Source organism: Trachymyrmex septentrionalis, unplaced genomic scaffold, assembly GCF_001594115.1.
Source record: "Trachymyrmex septentrionalis isolate Tsep2-gDNA-1 unplaced genomic scaffold, Tsep1.0 scaffold66, whole genome shotgun sequence".
Classification (NCBI taxonomy): domain Eukaryota; kingdom Metazoa; phylum Arthropoda; class Insecta; order Hymenoptera; family Formicidae; genus Trachymyrmex; species Trachymyrmex septentrionalis.
The window spans coordinates 2,011,948-2,026,444 of record NW_017305843.1 but is presented as its reverse complement, the minus strand read 5'-3'; the positions used below and the strand labels follow the sequence as shown (position 1 = coordinate 2,026,444).

General features: G+C 30.8%; 2 protein-coding genes across 2 annotated transcripts in view; one reads left to right on the top strand and one right to left on the bottom strand.

Moving 5' to 3' along the window:
- Positions 1-1,077: 1,077 nt before the first annotated feature.
- Positions 1,078-7,017, bottom strand: LOC108753170 (IQ domain-containing protein G). The gene is made up of 6 exons (XM_018494529.1): positions 7,002-7,017; positions 5,482-5,666; positions 3,240-3,480; positions 2,897-3,103; positions 2,422-2,553; positions 1,078-1,278 (listed from the first exon to the last, which is right to left on the bottom strand). The coding sequence occupies exons 2-6, from the start codon at positions 5,652-5,654 to the stop codon at positions 1,078-1,080; spliced, it is 954 nt and encodes a 317-aa protein (XP_018350031.1). The 5' UTR covers positions 5,655-5,666; positions 7,002-7,017.
- A 2,361-nt stretch (positions 7,018-9,378) lies between these two features.
- The window catches only part of LOC108753181 (acetylcholine receptor subunit alpha-like), an 86,654-nt gene continuing 81,535 nt past the window's right edge, over positions 9,379-14,497 (top strand). The window contains exon 1 of the mRNA XM_018494552.1: positions 9,379-9,498. The gene's annotated coding sequence lies outside the window, so the exon portion shown is untranslated. The remainder of the gene's footprint in view (positions 9,499-14,497) is intronic.

Genomic DNA, 14,497 nt, shown 5'->3' with positions numbered 1-14,497 from the left:
GTGTGTGTGTGTGTGTGTGTGTGTGTGTGTGTGTGTGTGTGTGTGTGTGTGTGTGTGTGTGTGTGTGTGTGTAGTGTATATTGATATTGATTACTATTTTTGAAGTTTTTATTGTATTCACGATGTTGGAAATTGATTTGAGATCTTGGAGAGAGAAATGACCAATTGCATTTGAACAATTATTCGGTCTGTTCACCAATGTAATTAATTATTTTTTTCTTTCTATTAATAAAAAAAATGACTCATCAAATCAATGTCGAACTGATGAGTTTTTTTCCATAAAAAAAAATATTATATTGATATCATTTCTATCTCATTTCGAGATTTTACTTATAAAAGGATAAGCGATAATTATAATACAGTATTAAAATTGAACAAAACAGTAATAAGATATTTATAATATATTTAAAGCAAGTCGAAAATAAATCGAAATTCAAACACACATTGAGTTTTTTATCCTTATCAGAGCCATTGAGCTAATTTTGACGTCGTATCGATATTAACTTTCTCTGGGTTGTAACAATATCAAAATTTTTTGTAATATTGTTCATTAATACTCATGCTTGACTTTTTTACGTAATTAGTTTAATGGTCCAATACAATTATTTTCAGATCTATATTTAATTAAATTTTTAGACATTCAGTAAAATTGTTCTTTCCGTATATAAATAAAGATGTTTATATATATTTTCTATAAAAAGTGACTGGACTCGAAAATTATAGTTTTCGTGAAAACGTTATATACATATACGTATAAAACAATTTAATGAAGTCAATATTTATATTTAACAATATAATTTTGTAGTTTAAATGAAAATGTTTTTATTTTATATTAATTATTCTTTAAAAATATATCTACTCTTTTTATTGAATAATTTTTTATTCATGTTTTAAATCTTCGCCAAACTTTTTGTCTTACTTTCAAATACGATATAGAAGAATCTATAATCTTTTAATTTTTTTATTTTGTTAAAAATTACGTTAAATACATTTTTAATAGCCATTTGCCCGATTAAATTAAACGAATTAGAACGATGCATTATGATTAAGAGTAACTCAACCGAGCAGAAAGAGGAATTATTTTTTTGTTTTAACAGGCTTTTTCTTCTTTTTCTCTTCAGATCGATACGGCCCCAGTTTTCGACGCACCATAACACCTCGCCACCAGGCTTGTATCTTAATTATGCTGTGGCGCACATGATCCTCGTGCTCCTTTTGTCTTCGGAGTGCCTCCTGCTCCGCGAGGTACGTATCGATGAATTCCTGATTACTGCAATACTGCAACAAATACCGTATCAGTTTCAACGCGAATTTACCGACATATTTTATTGGAGTGTCTTTTTCAGAAATAAATGTGTTTTATATGAGATTCACCAGGCTTTACGCAATCGTGTATCTTCGTAAGTAAGAAGGGAAGGTTCGATCTTGTCCGTTATATATGTATTATATATAAACGTATAATTAAAAGGTATAAGGCTTAAACTGGACAACTCTGATGTAGAAAATTGTATATATTCTATTACAGTTACACATTCCTTTAGGAATCGGAATTATAAGTATTATGTATCTTATATTCGGAATAAATTTTTGTTATAAATGATTAAAATTCACAAGATTTGTGAAGAAATCGATTTATAGAATTAGATCTGTAAAATTACTACGAGTCTTTTTATATTAATTTACTAATAATGTTAATGTATTAGTATACTGTTAATTAGAGATTGATATACATATATAATTCAGAATATAAAAACAAATTAAAATTCGTAATATAATATAATTTTAAAAAATTAAAAAGAAGAAAAGATGTGATTCTTTGTTGGAAGGTAATTCGAAAATACAGAAAATAATTTACAAATACATATTCAAACACATAAAATGCATGTTCTAGCTCTTGTTATGAATTTTACTACATTCCTATATATGTAGATACCTAAGCTAAAGGAAATTAATCTACAGACTTCCGGTCAATGGTTCAGTTCTCGCTTAAACGTAAACCGGTCTGAAACATGTGAAGGGATCTCAAGAGTCCAGAATTTGAGATTTCAGCTATTAATAACGATCGTTAACATTTCTGAGTCTCAGTAGACACGTTCTTGACACGAATTATCGATTACTCAACGAAACTTCGGCGTGCCCTTTAAACTCACGCGGGCCAAGTTATCCGAGCGTGATTGTCAATAGATGAGACGTAACGTAGTAAATCAAATAGTCACAGAGAGAATGCAAAATAAGATAGTGATTATGCTTGTTGCACCATTTAGGATCCTCTTTATCCAACAATTAAGATTCATAGTAGCGGTGGTCAAAATAATAAACGGCAAAATGCAAATTGATTTACTGCACTGCGTCCGCTGTTCCTGTTGTGCGGAATGAAATCAAAATATTTCTCGCACTGTCGTACAGTTTTGGAATCATTACCTCCGTCGTAAGTTCCTCCAAGTATTTCTGAGCATTTCCAATCTCATTGCGTACTTTACGGATCTCCTTCTCATACATTTTCTTTTCTCGATCATACCTCTGTCGCCATTGCTCGATCCAAGTCTCGATGAGCTGTAAATTCAAAGTAAATATTTTTGTTATCTTTCCAAAGGTGTGACTCATCTTAAATTTAACGAAATTTATTTCGTGCTTGACATTTAGCAAAAACGCCAAATTTGTGTTAACATATCCGCTGAAAAGAAAAAGCGTAAAATGGCTACGATCTCAAAGTACATTTTTCAGCAACCTTTTAAGCTTTTTCGCTGAAGAATTTACAAGATCACTTAAGTGTCCGTCTTAATTTTAATGACGGATCCTTTTAAGTCTTGACTGTTTAAGTAAAAGGTAAAAGATGTCTATAAGATATTTTTGCGTGTTTTAAACAAAAAGAAGTTGAGAAAGAATTTATTCTCACCGCTATACGTTGCGTCAGATAACGCGTTAATACATCATTCACGTGATTTTCATTGCTCTCGCGTACGCAATGATTATTCAATGTCTTTTTTAATTCGTCCATTTTCAATTCGTAATGTAGTACGTACTGCTCCCGACGTGCCGCTTCCCACACTCGAACATATTTTATCTCCACATCCTTAATTAGTTTTAGCTTCTCCTTCTCATCCTAAACCAAATTTCGCCAACCAAAGTTTCGTTTTAATGTGACTCTACTTATATACATATAATGATTAAACGATAAAATTTCATGATTTATCACTATTGCGCATATTTGTAAACGTTCCGACTTGTGAAACATTTACCCGTGTCAAAGTGAGCTTCTTTGTTAAACGCTCTTCTTCCATTTCATTCGCTGTTTTCTTATCGGCAATTGTTTTTCGTAACTCTGCCACGATTATTTGCATGTTTTCATTCTCTTCTATTAAAAGATGCTCCTGTTCTTTTTGTGACGTAATCCTCTCGATTTCTTTGATTAATACATCGATGGTTCCATGTTCGCTAATTTCCCGCTTCAAATCTTCTATTATACTGCACACATATAAACTGCAACGTAAATGATATCTCTTAGGCCCGGTTTTTCATTATCTGGTTAATTTGTGGTTATGCTTAACTTAATATTTTATCCAATAGGCTTCATTTATGACGATATCATGGATGAAGCCTCTTGAATGTGTGAAATATCAGGTTAAGCTTACCCACAAGTTATCCAGACAATGAAAAACTGAACCTTAATCTTTGGACGTCCAGTAAAATATGTACATACATCTTAGCATGTTTAAAAAATCATATCTCTGAAAAGTATTGAACAATTAAAGTCAAATATGGTTAATAAAAGAAGAATTTTGCTTAAATTTTAATTAAAAGCATATAATTTTGTAATAAATTTTATATTAAAATATAAAAAATTATTTGCATAGTAAGATATGAAATTAATCAAATAACTATAAAAGACGACATAGTGTGCAGCGTTTACTTTCGTGTAATAATTTTTCAAACACCATTCTGCTAATATAATCTTATGATATATCGTATGCTAATATATCGTATGTATAATGTATATTTTTGATGATATTTTTGTATTATATATAATGTAAAACTCACGAATTTTCATTTTAAAGGCAAAGAGAAATAACAATGCTATTAATCAATACAATGGATATGTAAAAGGAAACATCCAGATTATCGAGCCAAAACTCGAACCGAACCTTGAGCCGCGAGCATTTCAATAAACATTTGTTACGCGGCTTGGTAAAAAACAATGAAAGTTAGTCGAAATGCTCGTGGCTCGAGTTTATTCGATGCTTTCGAGTAGTCTGGACGCACCCTGTAATATGTACATGTATACTCGCCAGCAAATAGGTTGCAGCATTTTTTTTCGATGAATTTTAGAATGTAGCCTACTAACCGAAGGATTGATTCTCATTTATAGATCTCATTTACATTCAATCGCTCTATAAGCAAAGCTAAGTTTCGAAACTCATCGAAAAAAAAGTGTTGCAACCTTTTTGCTGGCAAGTATACATAAATTATATGCTAAAAATTTGTAAGCTTTACTGCGTAGTGCTTATTAATATATATTTTATTTTATAAGTTAAATCTAATCTTACGATCATGAAAAAGTCTCGATAAATTTCTGTTAGACTTTGAAGATATTTTATTGTTTGCTTGCAGTATACTTGATTCGTCATTTTTTAGATTTTTATATTTTTGACCTTGTTTTTATATTTAGCGACTTCAAACTTTTAAAAATAATTAAATTGGATATATATCCTTTCTCAAAAAAAAAAAAAAAATCGAATGTAAAAGATATATGAGAGGATGAATGGAATTATTTATAATTGAATTTACTTATTAGAGCTGCATGATATATTAATAGTATTGCTTAACAGTAACGGATTGAAATAGTTTGAAAATTTTCTCGGTCACAATATTAATAAACATATTTAGATTTCATGATTATTAAGACAACTAATATAAATGGAATTATTAAAATCTTTTATTAATTAAAGTAAATAAATGTTTTACATACAAAATCTCCATATTTAAATGACAAAAACGTACTAAATTACGTTTAATTAGAGGACAGTGGGGATAATAATTATTTGAAACGAAGCACATAAAGAATAATAAAAAATATAGTAACTGTTATTATCATAATATTTTAATGTGCATACGATTTAAATTCGATATTGCATGTGACAAATAAAGGAAGAAATTGTTTGCTCTTTATATTTCTTCATAAAGCAAATGTAAATTTATTAATTATGTAATTAATTTAATTTTGAGATTCTATTGTATCGTAGTCTATTGGCTGATCCGCCACTATCACACGTCGGTCTTTCAAACAGGTTTATGGACAGATTAAACAAGCCAACCTGTCTCGTAGAAGCTTTTCACGTGCAGCCTCCCTTCGTGAATCCGTCATTTCCGCGGCGCCTCTGGCAAGCGTTTGCAGAATAGACGTTTCCGAAATCCTGTGGATATATACAAAGCAGACAAATCATAATACAGTCGCGTTTATTACACTATATCTGCAAGACATACTTAACATTTGGGAAAATATTAATGGCGTCATCATTCTCTATTGTCGATTGTTGTCGTAAGATGTTTCGATAAACGGCCAATGAGTTCGCACATTCCTCCAGGACTTCTAGGATAGTTTCACACACCGCCGGTGAAAATCCGACAGCACTTTTCGATCCAATCGACGTTTCCATTTGTTTTTTTTTCTACAACAAATCGAATCAATTTTTCATTCATTGTTTGTTACGAGTAGCTGTTTTTGTTAACAAATGTATAAACATAGTTTAAATTTAGTTTATAAATTTAAATTATGTATATATAATTTTTTAGAGAGCTTTGAAAAAAAATGGCTCAATTTTCAATCTTTAAGAGTGAGATTTCACTCTTTAGAATGACACTTTACTTTAAAGGTATTAGAGAACATAGTGATTCATGAAACTATGAAGCGCGAAAAGAATTTCGAAATTTTGATAGGAACTGCGCGAGAATGACAGAATCATGTACGTTTCACGATGTAAAGAATATTTCACACGACGGAGTAAGGTTCATGCACTTCTATGCAAGTTCTTGTACATACGTTTTATGTTCAACGTCGACAAATTCAATGTGTGTTAAATATATTCACTTGATAAATATGTCGTGTCAATCTACACCTGTTTGATAAGCCAATTTATCACATGTTCCTGTGAAGAAGCTTGACTTCAAGATTACTCTCTGTTATTTTCTTAAATTCTGTATAACATCAGCAGCACAGTCAGAATACTAACTGACTTTCCAGAGGAACAGATGCAGGATAGATGCGCTCGAAATGATTAACAAGGAACAATTTTGTATGTATTTAATTTTCTAAATTGACTTTTTAAAAATATATTATCGAAAATCAATAATGAAAGAGCAAAAGACAATAAAACAAATTTAGCGAATGATAATTAACTTCAATGAATAACTATTTTAATATGCAATTTATGTAACACTTTTTATTAATATATGAGACGCGTCACTTAATTTGTTATAAATTAATATTTTAGCATCAATCAAGATATTGGAAAAATTATTGGTGGCTGACAAAAAAGAAAAAATGCACAATGCATTTTAATAATGTATATTTGAAAGTGTCGTTAATTTTTTAATTTTTGAATAGTACTTTTAAGAGATTTTTTTATTAATAGTGCTATTTTCCGTAATAGATGTTAAGGTAAATTACATTTCTCAAGTAATCTTAAAATATTTTTAATTTTAAACATTTATTTTAAAAAATGCAAACGATTTACACAATGTTTGTTACACAAATTTTATTATTAAGAATTTTTTTCGAATAATTCTTAAGATATTAATTCGTGATTTATCCTGTATACTTTACCATTTATTAATAATAATCCTATATATTTTAATTTAATAAAATAGCAACTAAAATTGTTAATATTATGTATGTTTATAGTATTTTAAAGCATTATAATTGTATTGCTTGTTGAATGTGCTAGTAGAAAGAATATATTCAACAATCGTTCAGTAGACATATAATGAATATTGAATGTACGTACATAAAATACGCATACATTGTTATGTGCACAAACAGTTAAACTTTACAAATAAGCAGACATTTTTCACAACTTTATTAGCACATTCTCGGACGCGCATTACATCGACACACTGTACTCTGTAAAGAAAGAAAAAGAAGAAAAACTCTGTAACTCTGCAAACCTTTGGGGCAAATTAAACAGTTTGATCCATCGCTGCGGGCTACCGTGGAAACGAACTCGGGGACTATGGATATTAAAGTGGCAGTAGATGTGAAAATAAAAAAATAAAAAAGGAAAGCAAGGCTACGAAAAGGAACAAGTATTTGCTGAAGGAATTTTTTTTCTCTGATAATGTAAAAAAAATGCAAACATACGATCTCCACGACATTTTTTAAATTAAATTCATCGAATTAAATTTCAAAAATGCGCTTGATTTCGTTATAATTTCAGGAAAATGGAAATCGTGAAAAATCCAAAAAGAGTTGCTTAATACGCTTATACGAGCGTCACGTCATATCGTTCTGCAAACACATACCCTCAAATGTGATTCTGTTTCTCGCACATTTCTAGGAAAGTTCTCGCGAGTTTCTAGGAGAAAGAACTTTTTGTGGAAAAGTTGTGTAGTCTTTAAAGGCATGGACACACTTTTAGCACGTTAGACGAAGCCAAGTACATCTTGGCTTATATGAGGCTGAGGAAATGCATCGTGCAATTTTGCCGCAACGCCACAGAATGTGTCCTGTTTGAAATTATTGATTTTAGGTATCGTGAAATCTCCCGCTCACTTTTTATCTCTCAGCACAGCAAAAGATTTTTCACATTGTTCTTCTGCTATTAGCTTTGTATTTTTAGTAATTATAATTAAGAAATATAACAAATAATATGTACTTATATACATCTTGTAAAGTAAAATAAAAACAGCTTATAAATATTGTAATATGTTTTTCAAAAAGAAGTTTAATAGATAAATGCTATTAAATACAGTACGATAATAAGTTAGAACTTACTTTTGCGACAAAATTCACATTGGGAAAAGGAAACTGCGAAAATTCAATAAACATTGTTTTACTTGATCTATTTCGAACGAAGAAACCTCGTGCTATTGACTCTTCATCAATTATTCCGCGAGGCGAAGTGAACGAAAGTCGAAAACTGTTAAATTGATACCGACATAATTACTATCCGATCGTGTTAGGGTCCTGGGCCCGGAAAAAAAATCTTGCGGCGAAAAAGGGCACGTTAGCACGTATCAGTTTGATTGGAAAAGTTTTCACACTCAGAAGAGACTTTTAATTGAATCTGCATTGTCTGACAAAAGAGAGTTCTTCGCGAGGCTCCTCAAACTCATGTCTCTGTTTATCGTAAAGAATATTAGACCATGAATTCGTGAAAACAAGATAACGATCATCTGTTACAAAGAAATCCGACAAATTTCGGATCTGCGTATGTGTAGGTGTCTCATTGTGCTACTTTTCGAGACTTACTCGATTAATCGCACGATTTGACAAGTGGCAAGTCTTCATCTCCCGATTAAATTTAAAATAAGAACTTCGAGATGCAAAAATTAGATGGAGAATATTAAGAATGTCAAGCGTGTGAAATATTATGATGATTTTATGCAGAAGTGGATTAACCTATTAAACAATTGTTTTGATATTTAAAAATTGTTAGAATCTGATAGCGCCTACCATATGTATAGAAAATGCAATCTTTTTTATTTTATATTAACTTAATTTTACATAATACTTTCATCAATGATACAAAAAGTTATAGTAATCGAATATTTCGACATTCTTGCAGCGGCTAGAAAAAATGCAAAGTGAAAGACGATAGACGGAATTTAGAGAAATATCGTTTCAACGGCCGATGGGGTAGGCCGTTGAAACGATCCCTTATCTAATGCAAGAGTAAACCGTCCCACCCTGTCGGCTGTTATCGTAGTCCGAAGTGGACTTAACCCGTGTGCAGGAAAACGTATGTGTATGTACACATAGGGCGACTACAGGAGGCCACCTCCAGAGTTGTGGCGCGTGCGTATTCGCTACGCGGCACCGCGACGGCGCGTTTCCGCCGCGCCCGATGCCGTGGCGAGGAGACGCGAGAGTGGTGATAGCAGCTAAAGAGGGTTGTTCTCGTTGTGCGCCCCTCACTTTCATCGTTGCCATCGCTGTAGCTGGACGCTTTTCTCCCTCGGAACACTCCACCGCGAACCGCGATCGCAGTGATTTCTCGGCGCTCGATTCTGGCACGCACTCTTCCTGGTACATCATATCACTTCCGTCATCGCCGTCGCCGTCGCTGTCGCTGGACGCTTTTCTCCCTCGACCGCAAACCGCGATCGCAGTGACTTCTCGGCGCTCGATTCTGGCACTCTTCCTGGTACATCATAGGGACCTCGAATCGCCAACGAGACGAAGAAAGAAGAATTCAGTACGTGCTCATCGTGACTGCTTCCTTCCTGATTGCTGCACTGATCATCCGCTCTCATCTAGCATCCGTAGCCGACCGGCGCGTCAAAGTGAGTCTTTTAAATCGTATTTTGAAAGTATTGAATTCATGAATGAAAAATTAAAAACGGGATTAATAAAGGAAATCATTAGCTTATATATAATAATTAACTAATATTTAATTTAGTAATTCTTTGAAAAAGAATCAAGTATTTCATAATAATTAAATAGCAATAATAAAAAGACGAAGGACGTCATACGTTAAGTATAATCTGGGGAAATTGTATGTATAATGTATAATAGTGTTATATACTGCAATAAAAAAAAACATGTGACCATAAAACATACACATCGGTTAAAGTAAATATTTACTTACATTATTACATGTTTTTGATGATTTTAATATTGTGGAAATATTCAAGGGAAAAGTTAAATAAAATCCATGATTATTTATCAATTATAAAAGTCTTTCTTTATTTAAAGGATATTGGCTTTGTGTGTGTGTGTGAATATAATAACAGAACAAAATTTAACCTGCTTTTCCTTTGTATCGCGAATGTAAATTTTATTTGCGATGTATTTTTGTCGACTAAACACGAATCCGATATTCAATTTTGATTATTAGTTCGCATTTTTAAGAAAAATGATCAAAGATACAAAACGACGAGATTCTGAAGGTATTTATAACGTTGTGATACCGAGAATAAGTTTTTTTATATTTTTATTAATGCTACACATAAAAGTATCAACTTTTAATATTAAAATGCGTTATGATTCTTTTAATTTTTTGTTTTCAAGATATATTAATTTAATAATAACTCTCTTTTTCTGTGTAATTATTTACATGGGAAAATAACTTTTTTCAAATTAATGTATCTCGAAAATGAAAAATGATTTATTAAAACGAAAAACAAAAAAAATGCATTTTAAAGCTAAAAATTGATACTTTCGTGTAATAAAAATAAAATTTAGAAATAATATCTATTACCAGTGCTACAACGTCATAAAGACCCTCAAAATCGTAATTTTTATATCATTTTGATACTATTTCTTTTAAAGTTGTGACGCGATGATCAAATTTGGATAATGGATTCATATTCAATAAATAAAAATACATCGGAAATGATTATTCGTAATGCAATATAATATTGGACAGTGATATTATTTAATTCTTATATTAAATTCAAATTTATCAAATCAAATTTACAATTAGTGTATCATGAAAACTAGAGCTTCTTTTTTTATTGACATATTCATTATTAGCACTACATTAATAAAAACTGCTGTAGAAAAGTTGTAAATTATGTTGTCATTAATGTGATTTAACAAATGATTTTTAATATAAATATAATTATAAATTATAACTATATTTAATTTAAGAATATTTTAGGCCAATGTGAACTAGATATCAAAATTGGCAAATTCCAAATGGTGTATTCAATAGGCAAATGTAAAAACTTAATAAATGCCTGGATTGCAAAATGTATATATGTCTTTCATGAATTTATCAATTTTGATATTAAATTCGTATACAGTAATTTAAAAAAAAACTCTTATATTTAACTAAATATAATTGGAAACTATTTGGTAAATCGAATAATTGAAAAATAATTGATAAATAATCTTTAACTTTATTTAACTTTACTCTAAGCATTACAAATTTTAAAGTTACGAATGTCAATTCTTTAAATTAATCCTTTAAATTATTTTTTTAAATAGTTATTTGTATTGCTTACACATTTGTCAATTGAATAGTACATTACAATATTTACCTCAAAGTGATTAATTAAAAACATACATATCCATTAATTTTAGAAAGAAATGTTTAAGATTTTCAAACGTAATTTGGATCGCTTTTCGAGAACAATTTAATTCATGGATTTTTCATGGATTCATTTCGTATTTGCTTGAAAATATATTCGATGCGCATATAAAAGAGCGATTGCTCAATAAATTTGATCTGCCGTCTTACATTTAACTTTTAGATTTTAATTCAAAGTTCAATTTAAACCCAAGATACGTTTCGAGAATATAAGTTTGTAAAAGTCGTTTCATCGCAAAAGCATTCGGTCATAAAAAGAAATTAAAGTATCTCTTTGATCTAACAAAATTTTTCCTTCCAAAATGATATAGATCACCTTTTTGATATACATTATGCGCTTGTTTTAGTCAACATTATTAATGTGCAGAAGTATCATATTAATTATATATTAAAGGAAAAGTTATAGTAACATGTTAGAGGATCGGATTTATGTTGGATAAATCAATTTTTACTGTCGTAAAAATGTATTATTGCAAAACTGTAATTAATACTGTACTGTAAATTTATTTATAAGAAAAATAATTTTTATTTTATTTTAAATAGTATTGTATAATCAGAGTATTTTACGCTAATGCTCGTATCAGATTGAAATTAAGAATTTAATTGGATTGGAATTTAACTAATCAGAAGAAAGGAAATCAATATTAGGTATAAAACCTTTGATTGGTTAAATTCTAATCTCAGTCTGATACGGACTTAAAATGTTGAAAAACGCAAACAGCTCCGTTTTTTTTTCTCAAGAGATAAGTAGATGAACGTTGTTGATGGTCGGCCATGCGAGAGTGTAGGTCAGAGTCAGGCGCGCCTGAACTGTTAAGGTAGGCGTCAAGGGAAGTATTTCTTAATTAGTGACGGCACTTCGAACGGGGGCTATCTCGAAGTGTCTTGAGGCAAGTTGAGCCGCTCCCTCGGAACCGTGCTCCTCATGGTTCGCTCGTAGATCACGATTTGTCCTAAGTGCCTTAAGTTCCATGTCGACATCGGCACCGATAAATGATCGTAAACGGATCATGATATAAGCCAGTGCCAACAACGCAAATTGACAAGAAGCTCAAGAGCTCGTTGTATGTACATATAATACATATAAATAATGTGCGGCCCGATACAAGCTTAACATCGAGAAGATATTATAGTCTAGTCGAGAGAATCTAAAGATGTACATCCGTCACTATTACTCTAACTTTCACATATGTATTAAAGTCTATATTAACACAAGTTTTGACGAGACCCCTTTAAAGTAATACTTTCTTCATCTAATTTAATAATTATCTTGAAAATTTTTAATTCAGTTCTTATAAGATATCTTTTTTTTTAATTTAGTATATTAATTTTTCCTTAATTTTATTTATTATATAAAATAAAACTTAAATTGTTAGAAAGTGGCTTAGAAATTTACAAAGGTTAAATAATAAAGAGCATACAGCCACGACTAAGGATGTAAATAAGTTATATATTATTTAAAACAAATTCACAACAATAAGTAGACGTTTCGGTCAAGATTTGACCCTCTTCAGTACAATAAAAATGAATACGTTAAACATTATAACTAAATACGCAAGTCAACTGAGTGTATGTACAAATGTAGTGATAGCAAGTAACAAAAAATTATTATTTCCTTACAATATACAGTAGTAATCGCAACAGAGCAAAGTAAATTAAAGTAACAGTTAATTGTTATCGCGCTATACGAATAGAAAGAAAACACGAAAGTTTTTTTTCATGTCATGATACAATTAAGAAATCTTCATTTAAAAACGACGAGCCCCACACGAAGAGACACGCAAGTACCCAGTTCTATTGTACAAACAAAAAAATTTTTTCACAAGTAAATTAGATATCATCGTATTACTGTAAAAACAATCAAATTAAGAAATATACTTCTGCTTAGATTCCACCCAGAGAATTTTTTTTTTTTATTTTTGAAAAACCAACAGAACAAACTTACGCGTATCCTGGGGTGCGAAGACTCATCGGTACAACTGAACACTGTGACAAATTTAGGTAATGAGTGAATTTAAACTGCAAAAAACGACAAAAGTCAAAAACGCTGGTCTATTTATATTAGGAAAAGGAAAAAAAAGGGTAAGAAAAAGGGAAAGGAAGGGGAAAACTTTAGAGTGGGGCCAGAAACTATTGTTCAAGGAGAGGGAGATAAAGATCTGGAAACCATTCCGTATCGCTTTGTTTATTTAAACCATTTTTTTGCATCTTAATATAAATCATCTCAGATACTAATCTTTTGTAATGAGAGCGTTCCGAATCCAATATTTTTGCGTTATCCCAATCACATGTTCTGTGTCAAATCTGTGATTTGAGATAACAGAGTAAGAATTAACTGGTTTTTTTAAGTCATTATAATGTGCTCTTTTAAACGCGTCTTTAGCTTCCTTTTTGTCTGTCCGACGTACGAATAATCGCAGTCCTTACAATTAATTTGGTATACCACATTCAAAAGTTCATCTTTTTTTATCTTATCTTTACCCGTTTTTATAAAACTGTTCAAGTTGTTCATAGGTTTGTATACCAATTCAAATTGAAATTTATCTAGTAGTTGCATTGAATTTCTCAGACGTTCTCTTTAAGTAAAGAATAGTGAAAAATTTTTTCTTTACAATAGAGATGTCCGTATTAGTGTTAACGTTATGTTCATTTATGGTATCAAAATTCTTTTTTCTTGATAACGTTTTAATTCTATTATTTATCGTTTTAAATAAAAATTGTCACGGATATCCATTGCGAAGGAGAGTGATAATTAGAGAATTGATGTTAATGCGATGGAATTTTGGAAAGAAATAGAATTTTGTCCAATAACCCAATCACAACATCTTTCTTGTGTATGGTAGGGTGATTGGAGAAGAAATTGAGAAATCTTCCAGAGTTGGTAGGCTTTTTGTACAAGTCGAAAATAATTCTACCATTATCGCTCAACAGTTTGACATCTAAAAAGTTGATACCATGCGTTTAAAAGAGCACATTATAATGACTTAAAAAAACCAGTTAGTTCTTACTCTGTTATCTCAAATCACAGATTTCACACAGAACATGTGATGGATTGGGATAAATATATGATAAAAATATTGGATTCGGAACGCTCTCATTACAAAAGATTAGCATCTGAGATGATTTATATTAAGATGCAAAAAAAATGATTTAAATAAACAAAGCGATACGGAATGTCCAGATCTTTATCTCCCTCTCCTTGAACAATAGTTTCTAGCCCCACTTTAAACTTTTCCACTTCCTTTCCC